The sequence below is a fragment of the Naegleria fowleri genome, assembly GCF_008403515.1.
Source record: "Naegleria fowleri strain ATCC 30894 chromosome Unknown tig77, whole genome shotgun sequence".
Taxonomy (NCBI): domain Eukaryota; phylum Heterolobosea; class Eutetramitea; order Acrasida; family Naegleriidae; genus Naegleria; species Naegleria fowleri.
Window position 1 is genome coordinate 22134 of NW_025408009.1, and position 20242 is coordinate 42375.

Sequence of the window (20242 nt, forward strand, 5' to 3'; positions counted from 1 at the left end):
GGATGCTTATTTAAGAGAGCTCTTTGTTGGGTAATGTAGGCGATTTCTCTTTGTGCTGCTCGTATGCTGGCAGGAGACAACTTGAGGCATCGTAGAGTGTTGTTTTGGATGAGTACTTTGGATCGATCAGGTGAAATAAACACATTTCTTAGGATGCAATACTTCAATTTCTCATTGGGGAAGATATGATTAAAGCAAACATCGAAACCAAGTTGTAAAAACTCAATTCTGGTACAATTTCATGAGAGCCAATAAATCAAGGTTAAAGTGGCTAATGATACTCAGTGATTTTAGATTAGTTAACAACTCCACGTTAAATTTTTCATCGTACGCATCTGTCTTTTGTGAAACGTTCAGAAAGAGTTTTTCGAGAGAAGTGAATGTGGTGGGCATGTCTTTCAAGAGTTTTTTGGGAAGCTGTGCAACTTGCAACTTTAGAACCTTAAGTTTGGTAAGGGAGAGAAGGGAATCATATTCATTCACGTCACTCACAAAGGTTTTTTCAAAATGTACGCTCTCCAGTTGTGTCATTTTACAAATTACGCTCATTGCATGAGAGGGAAGAACACAATTAAAGAGTCTAATTTTTTGTAGAGTATTTGAAAACGCTAGAGGAGGGCTAGCACCTTTTGGACTTGCTGGTAAGCGAAGAGAGACCTTAATGGGTACATAACCTTCCATGTCCACAATTTTTAGTTTCTCAAGAGCCTTGCAATTTCTATAGATTTCTTTCAAAAAGCATGAGCCTTCAGAGCGAGATTTTCTCTTCAGTCCGATCACATGAGAATTTTCATCTTCGATCAATTCAAAACTTGATTCCTCCAATTCATCCTCTGACGATGATGACATGCCATCATTGAATGAATATGTGCTTTTCCCATTTGTATTATTTGAATTGGTAGATGTTGTGTCGACGCAGGATGAGGCATCAATATTGATAACATTACCTCCCTGTAAAGCGTATGAAGGATATGTTGGGTTATTTCCACAATGGTTGTAATAAATGAAGGTTTTTAAGGAACGTCCAACTTTGCTCATATACCCAATTTCACACTCCAGTGGCTGATTGGTTTTACGATGTATGGATAAACTCTGAATATTACAGTCCATTGATTGATGATTTTTGAGAGATCCAAATCCTAACTTGAGCGTACTATGTTGCTCTATGGTAATGTATCTAAAGAGTGGCAAAATTTGATTATTCTTTTTAAACCTTCCATACATGTTTCTAACGTTACAAAACCAATTATCTTTTCCTGTACAATTCAAAAACTGAAATATGTACAAGACACAGTCAGGCTCTAAATTTTGTAACAAATTGGAAAAGCCTGTTAACAAATTCTCTTCAAGTGTCTTCTTTCGTTTCTTGCGTTGTTGAATGAGGTGGTCATCATCAATACTAGAGCCTGAAATAAGATTTGAGGCATTTTCAATACATTCAAAGTGAGAGGGCTCTTCATCCTCGTCTGTGTTATGTGGATTCATTGAGTCATCATACTTGTAACTGTTGTGAGAGTTTGACCTTTTCTTGGAGTGGAAATAATTGGTTTCAAAGTTATCTTGTAATCTCAATTCTGCTTCCATCTTGTCTTCTACACAACCACAAATGTGATCACAATCATGATCATTCATCCATAAACCGTGTTTATGTTGGCGTGACTTGTTTTGCTGTACTAGTGTAGCAATACTTCCCGAATCATCGTCAATGTCTTCTATGCATGATGAGGAGGATGATCTTTGCTGTGGTCGGTAAAATCTTTCACTCATTTGAGTTTTTCTTGTAAAGTAGAGTGATGTGGGAATTGTCGGATGGTGATCGTCAATGATCGTCGAAAGTGAGGCTCCAATAATAACACAGCTGCTGGAGCATCCAAGGGAGGCTTATTCGATAACGTCGACGAATTGTTTGGCCCAATATTGATTACATCCTTCCCTTCATCAGAATGCATTGATTGTGACGTTGAAGAATAATTATCTGTTGTTGTTGTTGGAGGTGGTTGTGATGAAGTGTTATTTGATCCTTGACCAGTGCCAGAAAATGTGGTAAAATTGGCATGAATGCTTGGTATAAACACGTTTTGTTGTTGTCCTCTCTCATTAGTTCCTGTAGGCATTGCTGGCTGGAGTGGAATTGTTGTTGAGGAGAAGAGAGTATTATCGTTTGAGAGGTAATGTTGAGGAGATGATGGATGAATGCGGTTGTTGTTGTTACTTTGGTAATTTCCGACAGTGCCACCAATACTACTTACTCCAATAGCAGCATCAGTAGTGGATGATGAAACAGATTGAGTTGGTAATGTTTGTTGTGGTTGATGATTAATGTTGTTGTTATTGCTACTACTTGAAGAAACAAGCATTGAAAAGAAGCGTGTTGGAGGTGGTGAAATAGCAAACGGTAACAGGGAGGAAATATTCATTGGAGTTGAATTCGGAAATGAGTTGTTGACCATATTGGAGATGAGAGAAGGAGGAGGATGAGCATTACTCGTTGGCGTAAATTGGTTCGATATTGATGATGAGGAGGATGGTGGCGATGGTGAAATGGAAGAGGATGATGAGAACAACAATGGGTAGTGTTGAGTGGGTGGTGTTTGTGTTGTTGTTGTTATCGTTATATCGAGTTGTTGTTGGTGAATTTGAAAAGGCCCAAACGGATGATCTGAAGTCATGCTAGTGGTGTTTTTTGTATTGTTGTGGAATGATTCAGTGGTGGCAGATGGTAGCCAAGGTGTATTGTTGGTTGTTGTTGTTGTTGATACATTGTTTCCATTACTAGTCGTCAAGTAATCCGTGTTGTGTGTTTTTGTGTTGTTGTTGGATTCTTTGGTGGATTTGGAGGGAATGGACGATCTCTGTTGCGGTTGCATATTTTTGAGCGTTTTTTTTGATCTTGTGTGCCGGCATAAGAATCCCTTCATGCAATATAGTGCTCGAGGTTGTTTTCCGTGCGTACCACGGACTTGTGGTTACTGAAACCTGTAATTGGACAATTTGAGACAGAACGCACAACTCAGAATCGATTTGGGTGTTGAAACTGCTTGAAGTGTCTTGCAGGACGTAATGATCCTAATTTACGTTGCTCATGGATTTCCGGTGGTTATAGAGATAATCCTTCTGCGTGGTCGTGCAAGGATTCATTTCGTCAAGTACGCCTTATTCACCTCAAACCACCTTCTAAGTGTCGAAATCCATCGTCTCTTTTCGTCCTCGTTGGTTGCGCACAAGTAATAAGTTCTGTCTTTTGTCACCAATTTGAAAGCAAAAGGCTTTCCTTGAGTCACGTCTGCAGAGATATCCAAGCTTTCTTCCATTGATACATCAATCGTGTCAATTGGCTTCAAATCCTCAACGGTTTTAAAGTAACTGAAGGTCAAATCTTTTCTAAACACAAACCATCGTCGTTTCCAACTCTTTACAGTTTGCCCAACTTTTAACAAGAAGCCTGCTGTTTCTCTAACTTGATCTTCGCTATCCTTCAACACGTTGTTATATTGTTTTTCCATTTTATCGAGTTCATTGTCCATTTGATCCATTTTCATGTTTATGTTATCCTTAATTGTTTCTATAAGGAAGAAAACTCGTCTGAAAATTTAGTGCTTAAGAACTTGGCTTCACTTTTCAAAGATTTCTGATCCAACTTTGTCTCAATGATTTTTGTTTTGATTTTTCTAACTTGAAGGGACAGATGCTGTTTCTCTTTTTCATGTTGTTGTGTTTGTATTTGCATTTTTGCAATGTTACTCTGGAGCAGATCCAAGTTTGATTGATTCGTCGACGTGAAAGATCTTGATTTTTCTTCTCTCACTTTTTTAATTTCGTTCTCAAGTTTTTCATTTTGGATTCTCATCTTTTCTTTTTCCTCTTGCTCTTGCAAGAAGGCTTTTTTATATCTTGCTAGTTTTTTCAATTTTGATTCCGATTCTAATAAACTTTGATTTAAGGCGTAGGCGTACTGTCCGTTGTTGAACCAATGATGATGATGGGATGGGATATTGAAATAAACAATTAACATTTTGAGTCAACGGGCTCACTCGGAATGACTTACATTCTCAAATTTTATCTTTTCTTTCCACAGTTTTTTATTTTCCTCAATCAGAAAATCAAGAGCTTCTAATGCTGTCATTTCTCCAATTTCTTGCTGGACATTCAAGCTCTCATCGGCAACAGGAGCTTCAGGAATTAATTCATGACTCTGATCCATACTCGGAGTCATTGTTGATAATGACGATGATGTTGAAGACTCTGAGGATGAGAGTACCGACGTCCCATGCTGTTCTTGATGATGATCCTCTATGGTAAGGTTGCTTGAGGCTGTAAATTTTGAGAACTTTGCATATTTTTTCTTAAATAATATAATCATAAAATATATCCACAATAAATTAGGAGAAGTTGGGTTTTTTCTCCACTTTATCTTATAAGATCGGATCCCGCATTCACTTCTACTTAAATTATGATAAGCTTTAACAAACAATAAGACATTTCGATGTCATGTTGTTGTTGTTGTTTTTAGATCCAGGCAATGATTACACTGCAGTCAGTTCTCAATTCATGATGTTTATTTTGGAGGAGACAAGATACGAGTTTGGATTAGGAGCTCTTCTCTTGAGAATAATTAGTTTCTATCTCCCTTGTTTTTGAAAACTCATTTTGAACCTGCCTGCCTTGCTCTACGACAGATTGACATTCGCAGTAGCTCTCATCACCAAAAAAATGACAAGCACAACACCCACCTCGACGACGACGGATGAGAAATTACGAGTTTTCATTCGTTTCAGACCACACGTTCTCGCAATCGATCCACCTACAGCCAACAAAGATGATGCCACAAAGTGTTGTGCTGCCTTTCACAAGTCAGGAAAGAAGCTCCTGTTGAAGGTTTGTATTTTGTCGTGTGTGTAACATCCGATGAAATTTGAATTTCTATGGACTCGAACATCTGATGTGTTTTGACATCTCTATTTGTATTGTATCATATGAACCACTTTTCCTCATCGTAATGGTCGTATTTATTCATCGACTCCTGACCACGTGAATTTGTCTCTATGACTCCTGTTGATCTCATTGGGACCATCAACCATGGGTGTGCTGATGTTACTAACTGGAATACCATCATTGTTACTTCTGCTACTACTTTGCCCAACATTTATTCATTCACCAATGACTCGCAAAAATAGTATGGTGTTGATCAACCCAAAGAATTTCAATTCGATCGGGTTTTTAACATGAACACAGCTCAGGGCGAAGTCTTTGAAGAAGCAGCCCGCCCGATGATCTCTACCTTCATGTCTGGTCGAAATGTTACCTTCTTGTCATGGGGTGCACCACCCAAGTCAGGTAAAACTTTCACAATATTGGGCTCCGAAGCTGTGAATGCTGGCTCAGTGATCGATTGGCAAGAGGAAAAGGACACTGATGGTATTCTGCCGAGATTTGTTCGTGGAATTTTCGATGCTATTGTGGAGAGTCCAGAAACACTTTCATTCACAATTAAAGTGAGTGTTTATGAAGTATGGAGTGGAAGTGGTATCATTTGTGATTTGTTGAATGATAGTCATGTTCAACAACAACACTCCGAAGGTAGGTATTTTAGATTGGTTGAAACTCTGTTGACTTTTTGATTAAAATGTCATTCATGACATGCCTGATTTTATTTCATGATAATACAACTATTTCATGTAATGATTGACATACTAACATCATAACAACCACAATTTACATCAAGATTTCACTGGTCTCGAATGTCTATTGCAGGAGGATACACAAGAAATTGAAATTAACGGACTCATTGAACAATTCGTGGAGGCTGATGACGAGTTATTAGACATTTTGGCTTCATCAATTCAAAAACGAAAAATTGAAAAAGTTAAAAAAGATACAAAATTTGCTTCCAACCTGTTTGTTGAATTAACCGTGACACAAAAGGACAATGAAAAGCAAAAACCATCTGTAGCAAATTGACTTGTATCGATCTTGAATCTCCCTTAATTGATATTTCAGAAGAAGAGGCCGAAGAACTCGAAAATGGACATGCGACATTTTCCGATTTGTGCAACTTGATGAATGATCCCAAATCTCAAGAGGATGACTCCCAGTTCTATTCCTCGAGCTTATCAGCTATTCTATATTCTCGCTCTTTGCACAACTGTATTGCTACCACCTTTATAAATTGCTCACCCGCCATTCCTCATGCAGCTCAATTCACTCTGGGAGTTTTGGAATTTGCGGACACAGCTTTGAAAAACCTTGTGGTACGAGGTGAGGAAAACAGAGAACCTTTTACCATTTGTGCCGGATGACGCTGTTGTTGCAGGTACTGATGGAGATGTTGCTGTTTCATCCATCACAACGGAAAAATTAAGTTCTCATCCAGGTTTAGCTCCTGTTTCTGATCTCACAAAGACCATTGACTCTACTGCAGAACAATTAATTAGTAAGTGTTTCACGTGATAGCAATTGGATATTAATTTTGCAACGAATTGTTTGCATTGCTGACTATTATGCAAATACCATCATGACACGAAACAGCTTCCGTTGCTACGGATCTCAAAAAACTTCAAGACACAGAAAAGGAGTACTACCAACAAAAGCAACAAATTAAGAATTTGCAACAAAACTTGGAAGAAACAAACTCTCAATATAGAGCATTACAAGAGGTCAATTCCACACTGAAGGATCAGATCGATCAGTTACAACTTCAACTTAGCAAGGTGAAATCTTCTGAACAAGAACTCAAACAAAAACAGCCGAGGATGAAGAAAAGATCAAGGAGCAATTAGAAAAGCTTGAAAGTACCAGCAAAGCTCTCTCCGAAAAGCTGAGAGAAATTGAAACCTTGACAGAACAGCAGAAAAACTCGAGTCCGCTCATGAAAATTATAAGACCACTATTTCAAGCAAGTTGTTGTTACTGAGAAAGCAAATCAAACGTGCCAAGACTGAAGTGAGAGAAAAATTAACAGTAGATGTGAAACAATTTTGTGCAAACGCTCAAACTTCACTTTTGAAACCATGGGTCCTTCCATGTTAGAAACCATTAACACACAACTCAGTCTTATCAAGATTGAAAATGAAAAGAATATTACTTTGCTGAACAAACAGCTCGAGGAATCAAAGAAAGAAGTTTCCAAACTGAAGGATGAAATGAACAAGACCTTGGAAGAAAGAAATGCTCTCAAACAAGAAATTGACAAACAAAACAAACAATGAACGAATTGTCACAAAGGATTGCCGCTTTGGAGAAGCAAGAACAAGAAGCAAGTTCAAAGATTTCCACTTATCAAAAAGAAAATGCTGAATATGAAAAATCAATTGAACAAAACAAATTAGAAATCTCTTACTTGAAAGAAAGTGTGAAACAAGAAAAGGCAAGTAGAGAAAATACTTTCAATGAGTTGGAAGTAGAGAAGAAACAAAAGTTAGAGCTCGAAAAGGAGGTATCACAACTCAAATCGAATATCGAGTCCTTAAAATCGACCATTTCATCCAAGGAAGAAGAGCTTAAAACATTGATCAAGAGTGTTGACAGTGAAAAAGAGAAATCTTCCAAATTAGATAGCTCTCTTTCACAAAAGAACAAGAACTGACCAATTTGAAAAATGAAAAATCCACTCTGGAAACCAAGCTCAAGGAACTCGAAAACCAATTGCGTACCGAGAAAGAAAAGGCTGCAGACCTTGAAAAGAAATTATCAGCCACTCAAACTACCCTCTCTCAACATAGAAAAACTATTGAGGATAAATCAAAAGAGATTCAAACTTTAAATAACAAGATTTCTGAGAACACTCTTCAAATTGAGAATTTACAAAAACAGAATTCTGATCTGAAAAAGGAAATTGAAGAAATCAATTCACAACTTGGCCAGAAGAGAGAAGAAGTGAGCAAACTGAGAGATCGTGCTGAAAAAGCTGAAAAGCAAAATGAAATTCTCAACAATGACAAGGTAAAATCTGAAAATACCATTGCTGAGATCAGGTCCAGTCTTCAAGAGGCAGCCAAAAAAGAACTCGAGACCAAACAAAACATGACCTCACTTCAGGAGAAATTGAGTAATTTACAAAATAAGCTGAAATCAAAAGAGGAAGAGGCTAATCTACTTCAACAACAACTAGATCAATTGCAAGAAAAATCAGTGGAGTCATCATCTGTATTAGCTTCTCAAAATTCATCCAATCTTCAAAGAATCAAAGAACTATCTTCTGAGATTACTCAACTGCAAGATGAAAAATTGAAACAAAAGAATCAATTGCAAACAGAGATTGATTCACTTACACAATCTGTTGAAAAGTTGAATAAGGAAAAGGAAGCTCTTTCTGTGGAAATTTCAAGCTTACGCTCTGAATTGGAGAAGGAATCTGCTGAATTGGTAGAGTGGAAGAAAAACACGAAAACGCCTTGTTGAATTTAGAAAACGCTGAAAAGCCAAAGACAAACTTGAAAGACATTTCGAATCTGAAAAATCAACTCTCCAAAAACAACATGCACAACAAGTTCAACAATTACAAGAAGAGTACTCTCGAAATATTGAAGATGAAAAGACATCTTCCCAAAACAAGGTTGAAAAATTGACTAATGAACTGCAAGAAGTTGAAAAGAAGCTGAAAGATTCTAAAATCGAGTTGGATCGTATTACTACCGACTATGAAAACAAACTCTCATCTCTCCGTGATGCCAATCAAAAACTTGAGAAAGAGCTCTCCGAAAAAAGTACTGCCGTTCTTTCCAACATGTCCAGTGTTGAGAGTATCAATCAGGAAAATCAAGATCTGTTGAAGAAGGTAGAAGCACTGCAAAATGATCTCAAGGAAAAGGATTCACAGTATCAACAACTTGTCAAAGATCATGAACGTGTGAAGAAAGAACTTGAAGATGAGAAAAATAATTTGACCAGCCTGAAATCAAAATATGAAGAAACTAAGAACGATCTTAACCGAGCACGTTCTGAGTGTGAAGATCAAAAATCCATTATGGAGCTTTTAAAATCTGCTCAAAAGACAGAAATTGAATCTCTTACAACTCGATTGACAACTAAACATGATAGTGAGATCAATCAACTCAAAGAAAGTCTCTCTGAGGAACAAAATCAAGTCAAAAATCTCAAATCTTTGGTTGAAGAGAAAAATTCAGAAGTGGAGAGAACGAGAACAGAATTGGTTGAATCACGATCTAAGGTGGATAATTTGGAAATATCTCTAAAAGAAGAAAAGCAAAAATCCATTCTTTTGATTCAACAAACAAAGAGTGAACTTGAAATGGAGAAGAATAAGGCAGTTGAGGAAGAACGTAAATTAGTCACAGCTCGATATGAAAATGAAATAGTTGAAAAAATTAAAGAAGTTACTGAAAAACATTCTGTGGCTTTGAAAGAGCACGAGAGGAAACTACGAGATGCTGAAAATGATCATTTACAAGCCATTGATGATTTGAAAGTCAAACATCAAAGTGAATTGGAAAAAGTACAACAAAAGCACAAACAAGAGCGACTTGAATTACAAAAGGAAATTATGGAATTGACTGACAAATCCGAACAGAAAGATAACACAATTTCAGATTTGGAAAATCAAATCTCTAACATTCACTCACAATATGAAGACAAGAAAGCAGAGCTTGAAGGTGAACTCGATACTAAAATTGATATCATCAAGAACCTAGAGAAGGAACTTGCTCAACTTAAGAAAAAGTGTGAAAAATTGGAAGAAGAAAACAAGTCCAAAAATCAAGCAGCAAAAGACAAGATTTCTGAACTCAATTCCACCATTACCGATCTCAATAATACGATCACCTCTCTTAACGAAAAGAATGACATGTTATTGAAACAATTATCACAACAGGCTGAACAAATCCAACAACAAGAACAAGAACTCCTTTCTGCCAAACACAAACAAGAAGGATTGCAAGCAGAGCTTAAGCAAGCAGAAGCTAAACAAGAAAGGTTAAAGGCGCAACAACAAGAGAAGCAACATGAAAAGCCACAACCAACACCACCAACACCAGTCGTTCAAGATGATCAATCTCAGCCATCCTCTTACCAGGAAGAAACTCCACTACACGGTCAACAACAACCTGTCGCAACCACTAAAAAGGTTGTTCGTGTGGTTAGAAGAACAGTGGTCATGTCCAAAGAAGGTCTATCACCAACTGAACAATCTTCGCCATCCAGTCCTGTGACAACATCCACCTCAGCTTCCACTTCTCCTCCAAGTTCGAATGTCAACACTGTCACGTCATCACCCATGAAAAAGACCTTGAACACAAGTGGTTCGATCATTGTGACCTCTCCTTCACTACAACCACAACAACAAACACCAAAATCTACTTCCACCCCAGAGACTTCACATTCCTCTTCAACTGTTGTTGAACATTCTCCTTCAGATGCAGTCACAACTTCCACAAGTGACGACACCTCCAATAATGACTATTATGAAGACAATGAACCAAACTTGGAAATTTTAGGACCTACCAAATCTAAAAGTCGTTTCCCTGTCTTCTCTTCACATTCGGGTGATGTCAGCACCGATAAAAAGAAACGTGCTTCTGTACGTTTGAGAACCACTTCAATCGCTACTCTATCGACACCAGTTCACCACTCGACAAAACAGCTCGAAACAGCGAATGATTACACCAGCGACTTTACTGCATTTGCCAATCCACTGTTTGATAGCAATGGAAGTGACAACTTGTCATTTTCTTCGTCCTTATTAAGCAGTTCTTCCACTACTGTTCGAACTTCAGTACGAGGATCCACTCTCATCAATGTCAAACCAAAAACCACAAATTCCTCATCATCCTCTCTCACAAGTAGTGGCAACAGTGGAAATTTATCAACAGCTGATCGAGCAGAGAAAGCAAAAAACAAAACAGGATTTCTCGTGAAACAAGGAGGAGGATTTAAGAGTTGGAAGAAACGATATTTCATTATTGAAAGTGTAGAATCCTCTCCAAGCCAATATCAACTCTCTTATTATAAACAGAAAGGAGATCCAAAGCCAATTGATTCCATCCCATTGAAGGGTACACGAGTTCAATATGCATCTGAGAGTGACAAGGACTTGAGTGGTAGATTGTATTGTTTCAAATTGTCGACTGCTACTCGAACCTACATATTTGATGCTTCTTCTTCTGAGGATCGAACAGATTGGGTGGACGCCTTAGATATTTTAATTGTCTTGTCCAATAAATATAACTAACGAGTTTAGCTTTCGAGAATTTGTCTTCCAATGTTGTTGGTTTTCTTGTGTGACAAGTTTTATTTCCTTCCTTAATTCCTCAGATGAACAGTTTACAAAAAAAGAAGAAAAAAACAACACAAAAAAATATTCATCATCATCCTTATAGTTTAACAACCCAACACAGATCGGATATGTCTCCACTTGGCATCTCTTTCAGCCTTACCATTGTATCCTCCGTTGATTCTTCTTGTGATGATATCAAAGTTGGCTTGATTGCAACGATCAGCGTAAGTGTTTAAGGAACGAGTATTCCAGAACCAGACAGCCGTTCTGAAACCAACATCAACATCGGAGGCTCTGGTTGGATGTCCCCTCCAAATCAATTCCGAGAGCTCTTCCAGCAGCTCTGTAGTTAGCTAACTACCAGTGATTTGAATTGGGCCTCTTCCCTTATACTGTTGTTGTTTTTGTTGTGAGATTTTGTTATTTCATTAATTTAAAATTCGTTCAGTAGAAGAATAGTATTTGATATTACCGTATTGAAAGAGGTGATAGATACTTACTCTAACACCATCGCCTGGGTAAATATTGCCGAGATCTCTTCTTCCTTCATATTCTCTTCCGCTAGCAAATTCAACCCACCAGTTTAGATCACCACTTTCGTGAGCCAATTGAGCTATTCATGATGTATGGTATTATGTTTGAATTTGACGATTTGATGGTTGTTATCATGACCATGTCAACAGCATTGACAGAAAATATATCATAACATATCGAAGGAGTTCGACACTGTCACGTAAGATCATGCTGGAACACTTACCCAAGAAAGCACTTCTTCTGCAGCAAGTGTTGATATTTCCACTCTTCATAGCAGCATTCAAATATGGGATATAAGTAACAGCTTTGCTTGTTCTCAAATTTGGCATGCATCTCATTAATTGAGCAGCAGTCAAACCACCAGCAGTTGGCTTTGGACTGGATGGTCCACTTGGTTTGCTTGGTGATTGTTTTGAGGATCTCTTCTCGGACAAGAATTGAGTAGCAGCATATCCCAAACCGAAAGCACCTCTGACAGAATGCCACAAATAACCACATCCTCTCACTGTTTTACCAGTGTAAGTGACTTGTTTGCCTTGCGTGAGAGAAGCCAATACTCGTTTATTGGTACATGGTCCCGAACGTATGTTCAATGATTGTGCTAAAAGTGCGACTTCAGAAGTTTGATTTGCCCTAGCGGTTATAGTAATCAAGATTTTTCTGATTTTTGTAATTGAGAAATGGAGGAAAGCCTATTTGGTTTCAGAAAAAGTCCTCATTTCATGAAACGATGTCACTTTACAGAAACTTAGTAATGATTAGTGACAATGGAAAATGCTATTATCACGATCTGGTTTTATCGACAGATTAAGGGTGATTTAAACAAATGAAATCGCACAAATCCTGATAGATGAGTTGGATTCACCGTACGCAGATTATTGTTTTGCTTCAATACACTAACAATCATCAAGAAACTAAACACCTTTTTCAATTAATTGTAGAACAATTTGAAGTTTATGGGTAAAAATACAATAAATAAAGCAACATGAACAAAAGTTTAACAACCCAAAACACTTCTAGCACGTCTCCACTTGGCATCTCTGTCAGCCTTACCATTGTATCCTCCGTTGATTCTTCTTGTGATGATATCAAAGTTAGCTTGATCACAATGATCAGCATATTGGTTCAATGAACGAGAATTCCAGAACCAGACAGCAGTTCTAAAACCAACATCAGTGTCAGCAGCTCTGGTTGGATTATTTTCCAAATCAACACCAATGGCTTGACCAGCAGCTCTGTAGTTAGCTCTACCAGTGATTTGAATTGGGCCTCTTCCCTTATACTGTTCATAATGAGGTTCAAATGGTTGAGTTCAAGCATTTGTTGTGTGAATACAAACGATGTATTGTGAATGTTATATATAATTCATCACTACTTACTCTGACACCATCGCCAGGATAGATGTTTCCGAGATCCTTTCTTCCTTCATAAGCAGCACCAGAAGCGAATTCAACCCACCAGTTGAGATCTCCAGACTCGTGAGCAAGTTGGGCTGATTTTCGTTGACGCCAGTGAGTTGACCAAAAATGGAAATTAGTTGACAGCGTTTGTCAATTCACAGTCTTTCAAGATCCACACCAAAAAACTTACCCAAGAAAGCACTCTTTCTGCAACAAGTGTTGATGTTACCAGTTCTCAAAGCATCATTCAAATAATTGATATAAATATTAGCCTTGCTTGCAGACAATCCAGGCATACAAGCCTTCAATTGATCCACAGTAATGCTAGCACCAGAAGAACCACCATTGTTTGACTGTTCATTCAAATATTGAGAAGCAGCATAACCAACTCCAAAGCTGCCTCTAATTTTATGCCAAGAATAACCACATCCGCTCGCAGTTTCACCAATATAAGTTACTGAAGTACCTAGTGAAAGGCTTGTAATCACTCCTTGGTTGGTACATGGTCCACTTCGGACATTCAAAGAATCCGTGTTTACGACCAAAGTAGCTCCGTTAGAAAGCAACGACTCTGAATCAGCAGCGAGCACACAACAAGCCGCAAAGAACACCAACAAGACGGAACAGAGGAAGAGTTTGGACATTTTTTGTAAGGATGATGATTTGAGAGAGTTTGCCCACTTTCAGCTCGTTCTTTTGAATCTTGAATACAGACTTGATGATCAAATGTGCGCGATTATAATAACCAACCAATAGGATTATGAAAAAAATGTGCTTTCGTGAGAGGATAAGAATGATGTGAGGCACCTCCGGTGAATGAGTTCTGTGAATGGACAAAGTGAGACAATGAAGTAGTCAACGCGTTGAATCTCTCTCTTGTCAAACATGGCCATCAAGTGGCCAAAAGAAAAAATGTAATAATTTACAATTCCTAGAAATCAAATACAAACCTGTCGCTAGAGATGTATCTCTTTCGGGAGCTGCCGAAATGTAAAACTTCTCTCCATTAGACTCTTCGATTTCAACAACGAAATACAAAAAAAAATTGTAAAAGATCATGACGAGAAAGATTGTTCCCACAGTCTCTACCACCTCATCCACCGACTCTGTAAATCAAGAATTGCTTCAAACACCCAACAATTCTGGAAATATTTTGGATAAGAAACCTGTTGCTCTTGAAGGATGGTTTTCATTGAGAGTGGTCATTATTTTAATGATCATTGCTTTACTGGTGACATGTTCAGTGTTGATTTGGTTAGCTTCATTTATTGGTTCCAATCAAACATTTACAGAGCTGTCAAATTCCTTAATTTCTCAAGTTGGAAATAAGATTATTGTGTACTTGAAAGGAGAAATTTCACCCATTTCAGGATTGGCTAAAACGATTGCAGAAGATTTCAACAGTGGTGTTATTGGAAGAAGAGCTCTGAATTATTTGTGGACGAAGAATGAAATTTATCGCTTCTCAGGATTTGGTGTCTATTTTCCAAATGAATTCTATTCATACACGAATTTGACATATTTTAAAAATGGCGTTTCAAACCAACAATTCATCATGTATTATAAACCAGAAGGTATGATTGGAGTAGAGGTGTGGTATGCTAATGAGACTGATGGATCCAAGGTCTCTATTTTTAGTAATCAGACGACACCATTCATTGTGTCACAAAGAGACTACTATGTCACAAGTATGAAATATTTTGATTTGTATCAAAGAGATGGAGTGTATGGGGATACTTATATTGGTAAGTGTAAGAGTGTAACACTTTTTGTAATTGTGACATGCTTGAAACTTTCGCCACCTTTGAATGTCACATGTCAAATTAATAGTTACCAATAGCACCTCAGTGATGTATTATTCTGCCAAGTTATTTGATCCTGTTTTATACGCTGCCAATAAGACTAAAAGCGTGGTTGGTATTTCCAAAGTCAATATTTCTTTACTCTCAATTGAACGGTTCCTTTCGTCATTGAAGCTTCTTGGAAATGGTTATGTCCTGGTCTCAGAATCCTCTGGCATGGTTATTGGAGGTTCTATTAACACAACCGCTCTGAACAAGATATCTCGTGTCTCCTTGTTTGAGTTGACAGATAGAAATGCAGGAATTCTTATGAAAGATATTGCAAACAAATACGGAGCACTATCTAATACCCCAGACAGTTTTCAAATCAATAGTATGGGTGTCGATTATTTAATTTACCGCATGAACTTTGAGCTTGAAAATTTGAGTTGGAATGTTTATATGGTGATTTATATGGAGGACGTCACTAAAACTTCTACGATCAATACTGGTATATCAATAGCTATTGCTACTGTTGTCATTTTCATAGGTCTACTAATGAGTATTGTTATTGGCTACTTAATTACTCATCCATTAAGGTATTTGAAAAACCAGTTTATGAAAATTAAGAAATTCGATCTCGACAAAATGAGCTTCACGTCGTCAAGATTTAAAGAGATTGACTCGATTTATGAAGATCTTCATGACATGGTTGCGTGGCTTAATGAATTCAAAAGCTTCTTACCAGAGGCAATATTTAATCAGTTGAGAAACATGGAGGAAGAGGAGCAAAATATCATTGACCCTCGCAAATCAAATACCTTGCATGAATCGAATTCTAAAATAGCAGTCCATAATGAGCAGCACACTATGGTAGGATTAAGTAGTCACGGATTTTCATTCTCATCTCGTAATGGCAGCAGTCTTATTAATAAGAAATTAGATCCTCATGGTAATTTATTCAAATTAGGATTGATCGAAAAGGAAGTGAGTGTTGTGACGATCCGAATTGTGGACATGTTTAAAAGCGTGACAGTCTCGGAAATCTCTCATGTTTTTGCAAAAATTGCCAATGGATTAAGTGTGGTTTCCAAGTCCATGCAAGCTGATGTTCAAGTGCTTGGCGTTGATGAATATCGGCTCTCATTCACACAAGGCAAGAGAAAGCCCAACCTGGCAGCCATGGATGCATCTCTGAAAATTGCAAAGACTCTCGAAAGTGCTTTGAAGAATTTCGGAAAAGCGTATATTTGTATTGGTATTGCGACTGGAAAGACTAATATTGGAAATCTAGGAACAAATCAAATGAGAGTTTACAGTATTGTGGGTCCATTGATTGAAAATTCAAAGAAACTCGCGTCGTTGTGTCACGCTCGAAAGTGTCATATTTTAGCAGATTCAAATTCTGTCTGTGCTGAAGGAAAAAGCGCATTCGTGGTGAGACCAGTGGAGAGGTTGTTAATTGAGAATGAAACCTTCCATGGCTCTGTTTCTTCCATTTATGAAGTCATGAAAGAAAACAATTTTGAAAGAGACGGTAAGTGAGTCAAGCAACAAAGTCATTGTTCTAACGTACCCTTGTGCATAGAATGGATGTATGAGCTAGAACAGCAAAAGACTAACAGTAGATTCAAAGACTTTGAAGCCGCCTTTTCAATATTTGAAGATCGTAATTTGTCTTCCATGTCAGATAGTATCATTTTGGAAAGAATCATGGAATCTCAAAAAATTCTTACAACACACTTAGAAAAACACCCTGAAGATGCTGAATCAACTAATCGTATTCTCAATATTTTGAAGGTGTTAAATGACAAATCCAAGTATGAAGGGCATCATTTGGGAACTGCTCTATTGAGCTATCATACTATGATGAAGAAGAGTTTTGATGAAATCCTTATTCTATCCAATGAATCTCTACACCTGTCTTCTGTTGCCATTGATTAACTTATACTAGTAGTGATTTGCACTTGAAATCAGACAGATTATTTTTCATGTTCAGAGGTTAATAATTGTGAGTAATAGGAAGAATTTGGATCAGAATTTGCTGACATTGGTGTGCTCTCTATTTGTCCTTTTTCATGTTTGGCTTTTCTGCAAATTAAATAATTCAAGCATTCATAAAAATCTTCCATATCAAATTCAGAGTACGTTAACCCGTTTGAGATGGCGACAAGCGAAGAATGAATGGCAATGTTAATAACACCAGCAATTAATCCATTGAAAAAACCACCTGGTACTGTCGATATAACCATATAACAGAAAGAAAATAGGAAACAAGACACGGCAAACAACCCTACAAATTTCAAAAACTATTAGAGAATTCGATATGGCCAAAAAGTAAATAATTGAGTCACAACGAAAACAGTTACTTACGGAAGAGTTGAAAATGTCCACATCTGAAATTTGCTTCATTGCCCAATAAATCCATGCTGATGAAATGACGAATAAGAATACAGTCCCTGCAGACATTGCAGCTGAGTAGTAGGAGAAAAAGTGAACAATCGATTTCAAGTCTCCAAGTATTGTCATGACAATTGGCAGAGCAATTCCAACCAAAATGAACAAAATTGCCAATAGACTGTATAGTATTATGACCATTCTGGTACGTTTGGTCTTGATAAGCAACACCAATGATACCCATCTCAACACCCACGTAAAGAGACTTGCAAAAACCATAGCAATTCCCATATTACCAATGACGGTAGATGTAGTACTTGTTGCGTAGGCGACTTCAAATATACCTGCAAAAGTTAGTACAAACTCGCTTAATACCACACTTGATATCGTCACTCCGTTGAGTATTTTCTTTCGCTTGATACATGTCCTAATTTTTGGAATAAATGTTGAAAAAAAGGCCAAGAGCAGTGAAAGTCCATGAAGAATACAGTTCACAGCGCCAATGGCTTGTCTTGCTGCAAAATTAGAGGGATTATTTTCACACTTGAGCGCAAAATAATCGCCATCTATACAATAACAAATGTAAGAGTAGTGTCCGAGTAATACATTCGGTTCGATGGCAGTACTGTTAACGATGAACGGTATTCCAAATTGGTAGTTTCCACAGTACGTTATTGAGCTCGGAAATTGATTCAGCATTTCACTCACTTTTTCATCTTTTGAAATACATGTTTTCAAGTTACTTGGACTGTATGAATTCTGTTGTTTGTAGGATCTCAGGGTTCTATCATTTGTACAATATTGACAATAATTGATCCAATCGTATATTGTTGTTGAAAAATTTGTCTCTCTTTCAATAAACGTTACCAAGTCTGTAGTTCCATTAAAGTCACAAAACAGAGCATCACATGATAATTGCAGAGATTCTTTCCATCTTCTCACTTTCGTGCAAACATCATAGCTCTTTCCAATATTCTCAAAAACCACAAAACTATAATACCACACAACTTCACCCGATCTCACTAAAACAGGCTGAATTCCATAATTCGTCCATAACGAAATATTTGAACATCCAAAGTCATCAGGTATCCATTGCTCATTTCCAATCTCTCTTAAAAAACTTCTAGCATTTGTCATGTATTCCGATACATTCCAACAATGATTGAACTTTTGAGAATAATATATTGTTTGATTTTTTGGTCCCCCTTCCATCATTTCCATCGCATTGGTTGATGATGAAATCATGATGGTCATCACAACAAGCGGAAAGAACAGTAAAAGGTTGCTCATTTTTTATGATGATTGTAAAAAAAAGCAACTCTCGTTGACACTTTCACATATTGGGTTCAAAAAAGAGTGATCGATCACTACTGGAATTTATTATTCTCGTTCAACTCGGTGACAATCTCTTCAATACTTGAGAGTGCTTTGTATTCAGAAGTGAGAATAAATCTCGAATAGGTGTCATTGAGATTCAGAAGTAGTTCCAAGTTTGCACTTTGAGCAAAGTCTGAAACTTGTTTCAATAATTCATCTGAGGATTGGCCATGATGATGAGCATTCAATTCTTTTCTCACTTTTTCAAACTTTTCTCTTGTTTGTGAAGAAAAATTAATCTCAAAACGAGAACTTGATGAAAAGTGACATTCGTTCCAATCTTCCAATTCTTCGATAATCTTTTGATAGAGATCACGGTCTGCATGTGTTTTCAGTAAATCTTTCAACTTTTCGACTTTGCTCCACATAATCACATTCTCTAACGAGAATTCTAATTTACAAAATTGTTCAAATACTTTTTTGGCGCTTGGATTTTTCAAAAGCTTAGAAACATCATCCTGTTCATTCTGATCCATGTTCATAGTTGTTGAAGATGATGCGTCTCTTGTTGATACATTCTTGGAGTTCTTAATAAATGCACCAATAAATACCAATCCACCAAATGAAATGATAAATCCAGCTTCAAATAATGTTTGAAAAACCAAATTGAACGCCAATTGGAGAATTGTGTTCATATCATCGGAGGTAGTTATTTGTGAATAAGTGCTTGTGATTGAGCTTGTTGAGGAGTTTGATAGAACAGAAAAACCTAATGCATAAGCAACAATATAGAACACAATCGATGTGAAAAATATGACAGCCTCTAATCTAAAGAATAATCTGTCATTGGTAGAAAAGAAATGTTGCAATCTTCGTAGGAAAGATGAAGTTGAATAGAAATTCAAATTCACTTGAACACCTTTTTACACCAGTTTTAGGAAATGATTTTGTGATTCCTTGTACGAAATTTTCTAATTTGGATGTTTGTGAAGTTGCATTAGATAAGACATCCTTTCCAACATTTTGCATTTCACTCGATATTTGCTTATACTTGAATTCCATATAGATATCAAACAAATAAATTCCAATTAAACATATTGTCATGATCATAACAAACACAAAAAATGACAGGCTCATAATCCATGAATATGTTGTTGATATAATGACACTTGTTCTTGTTAATGAGATGAAAATGACAAAATAAGCAATCACACACACACTCATGGCACAATTTGAAAGCATCATAAATCTCTTCCTGGAAATGAGTTTCAAAAATGGTGACACTTGTTGTAAAGATACTTGTCTCTCGTTAAACATAATTTCGTACATGTATCTGAATAGAATGTATCTAAGGTGATTCAGCACAAAATTCCAAATCGCCAACGAGACCAATGTAACTACAACCATGGCAGACACGTCTCTGATAATATTCACAGAATCATAACTAATGTTTGACGTTCCATTATTAATGCTAAGTGTAATCGAGTCTGAGACAATATTGGAAAAGGCATTTTCTATGAAGAGAGCAATCAGTGAAAGGTATGGGAAAATCCATCGACTCTTAATTGGTTGTTTGGTAAAAGATT

The 20242-nt window shown here is 37.1% G+C and overlaps 10 protein-coding genes across 10 annotated transcripts in view; 3 read left to right on the forward strand and 7 right to left on the reverse strand.

The window, feature by feature from the left end:
- Positions 1–222: 222 nt before the first annotated feature.
- On the reverse strand, positions 223–1584 carry FDP41_010198 (uncharacterized protein; the record flags this gene model as incomplete). Its single annotated transcript, XM_044700469.1, has 1 exon — positions 223–1584. One exon carries the CDS (start codon positions 1582–1584, stop codon positions 223–225), a length of 1362 nt encoding a protein of 453 aa, XP_044556238.1.
- Positions 1585–1763: 179 nt separating this feature from the next.
- FDP41_010199 (uncharacterized protein) lies at positions 1764–2867 on the reverse strand (the record flags this gene model as incomplete). The annotated part of the gene is made up of 1 exon (XM_044700470.1): positions 1764–2867. The coding sequence occupies one exon, from the start codon at positions 2865–2867 to the stop codon at positions 1764–1766; it is 1104 nt and encodes a 367-aa protein (XP_044556239.1).
- A 267-nt stretch (positions 2868–3134) lies between these two features.
- FDP41_010200 (uncharacterized protein) lies at positions 3135–3533 on the reverse strand (the record flags this gene model as incomplete). Its single annotated transcript, XM_044700473.1, has 1 exon — positions 3135–3533. The coding sequence occupies one exon, from the start codon at positions 3531–3533 to the stop codon at positions 3135–3137; it is 399 nt and encodes a 132-aa protein (XP_044556240.1).
- Positions 3534–3562: 29 nt separating this feature from the next.
- On the reverse strand, positions 3563–4213 carry FDP41_010201 (uncharacterized protein; the record flags this gene model as incomplete). The annotated part of the gene is made up of 2 exons (XM_044700474.1): positions 3563–3952; positions 4046–4213. 2 exons carry the CDS (start codon positions 4211–4213, stop codon positions 3563–3565), a joined length of 558 nt encoding a protein of 185 aa, XP_044556241.1.
- A 497-nt stretch (positions 4214–4710) lies between these two features.
- On the forward strand, positions 4711–6776 carry FDP41_010202 (uncharacterized protein; the record flags this gene model as incomplete). Its single annotated transcript, XM_044700475.1, has 6 exons — positions 4711–4875; positions 5175–5577; positions 5723–5894; positions 5951–6255; positions 6311–6430; positions 6526–6776. The coding sequence occupies 6 exons, from the start codon at positions 4711–4713 to the stop codon at positions 6774–6776; spliced, it is 1416 nt and encodes a 471-aa protein (XP_044556242.1).
- Positions 6777–7201: 425 nt separating this feature from the next.
- FDP41_010203 (uncharacterized protein) lies at positions 7202–11182 on the forward strand (the record flags this gene model as incomplete). Its single annotated transcript, XM_044700476.1, has 3 exons — positions 7202–7514; positions 7571–8392; positions 8487–11182. The coding sequence occupies 3 exons, from the start codon at positions 7202–7204 to the stop codon at positions 11180–11182; spliced, it is 3831 nt and encodes a 1276-aa protein (XP_044556243.1).
- A 398-nt stretch (positions 11183–11580) lies between these two features.
- On the reverse strand, positions 11581–13805 carry FDP41_010204 (uncharacterized protein; the record flags this gene model as incomplete). Its single annotated transcript, XM_044700477.1, has 6 exons — positions 11581–11619; positions 11728–11840; positions 11985–12374; positions 12815–13043; positions 13141–13253; positions 13352–13805. The coding sequence occupies 6 exons, from the start codon at positions 13803–13805 to the stop codon at positions 11581–11583; spliced, it is 1338 nt and encodes a 445-aa protein (XP_044556244.1).
- Positions 13806–14218: 413 nt separating this feature from the next.
- On the forward strand, positions 14219–16886 carry FDP41_010205 (uncharacterized protein; the record flags this gene model as incomplete). Its single annotated transcript, XM_044700478.1, has 3 exons — positions 14219–14906; positions 14992–16479; positions 16531–16886. 3 exons carry the CDS (start codon positions 14219–14221, stop codon positions 16884–16886), a joined length of 2532 nt encoding a protein of 843 aa, XP_044556245.1.
- Positions 16887–16924: 38 nt separating this feature from the next.
- FDP41_010206 (uncharacterized protein) lies at positions 16925–18629 on the reverse strand (the record flags this gene model as incomplete). The annotated part of the gene is made up of 2 exons (XM_044700479.1): positions 16925–17251; positions 17316–18629. The coding sequence occupies 2 exons, from the start codon at positions 18627–18629 to the stop codon at positions 16925–16927; spliced, it is 1641 nt and encodes a 546-aa protein (XP_044556246.1).
- Positions 18630–18706: 77 nt separating this feature from the next.
- The window catches only part of FDP41_010207 (uncharacterized protein), a gene marked incomplete at both ends in the record, with an annotated part of 4584 nt that continues 3048 nt past the window's right edge, over positions 18707–20242 (reverse strand). Inside the window, 2 exons of the mRNA XM_044700480.1 lie at positions 18707–19526; positions 19576–20216. Of these exons, the coding sequence (XP_044556247.1) occupies positions 18707–19526; positions 19576–20216 (1461 nt within the window). The remainder of the gene's footprint in view (positions 19527–19575; positions 20217–20242) is intronic.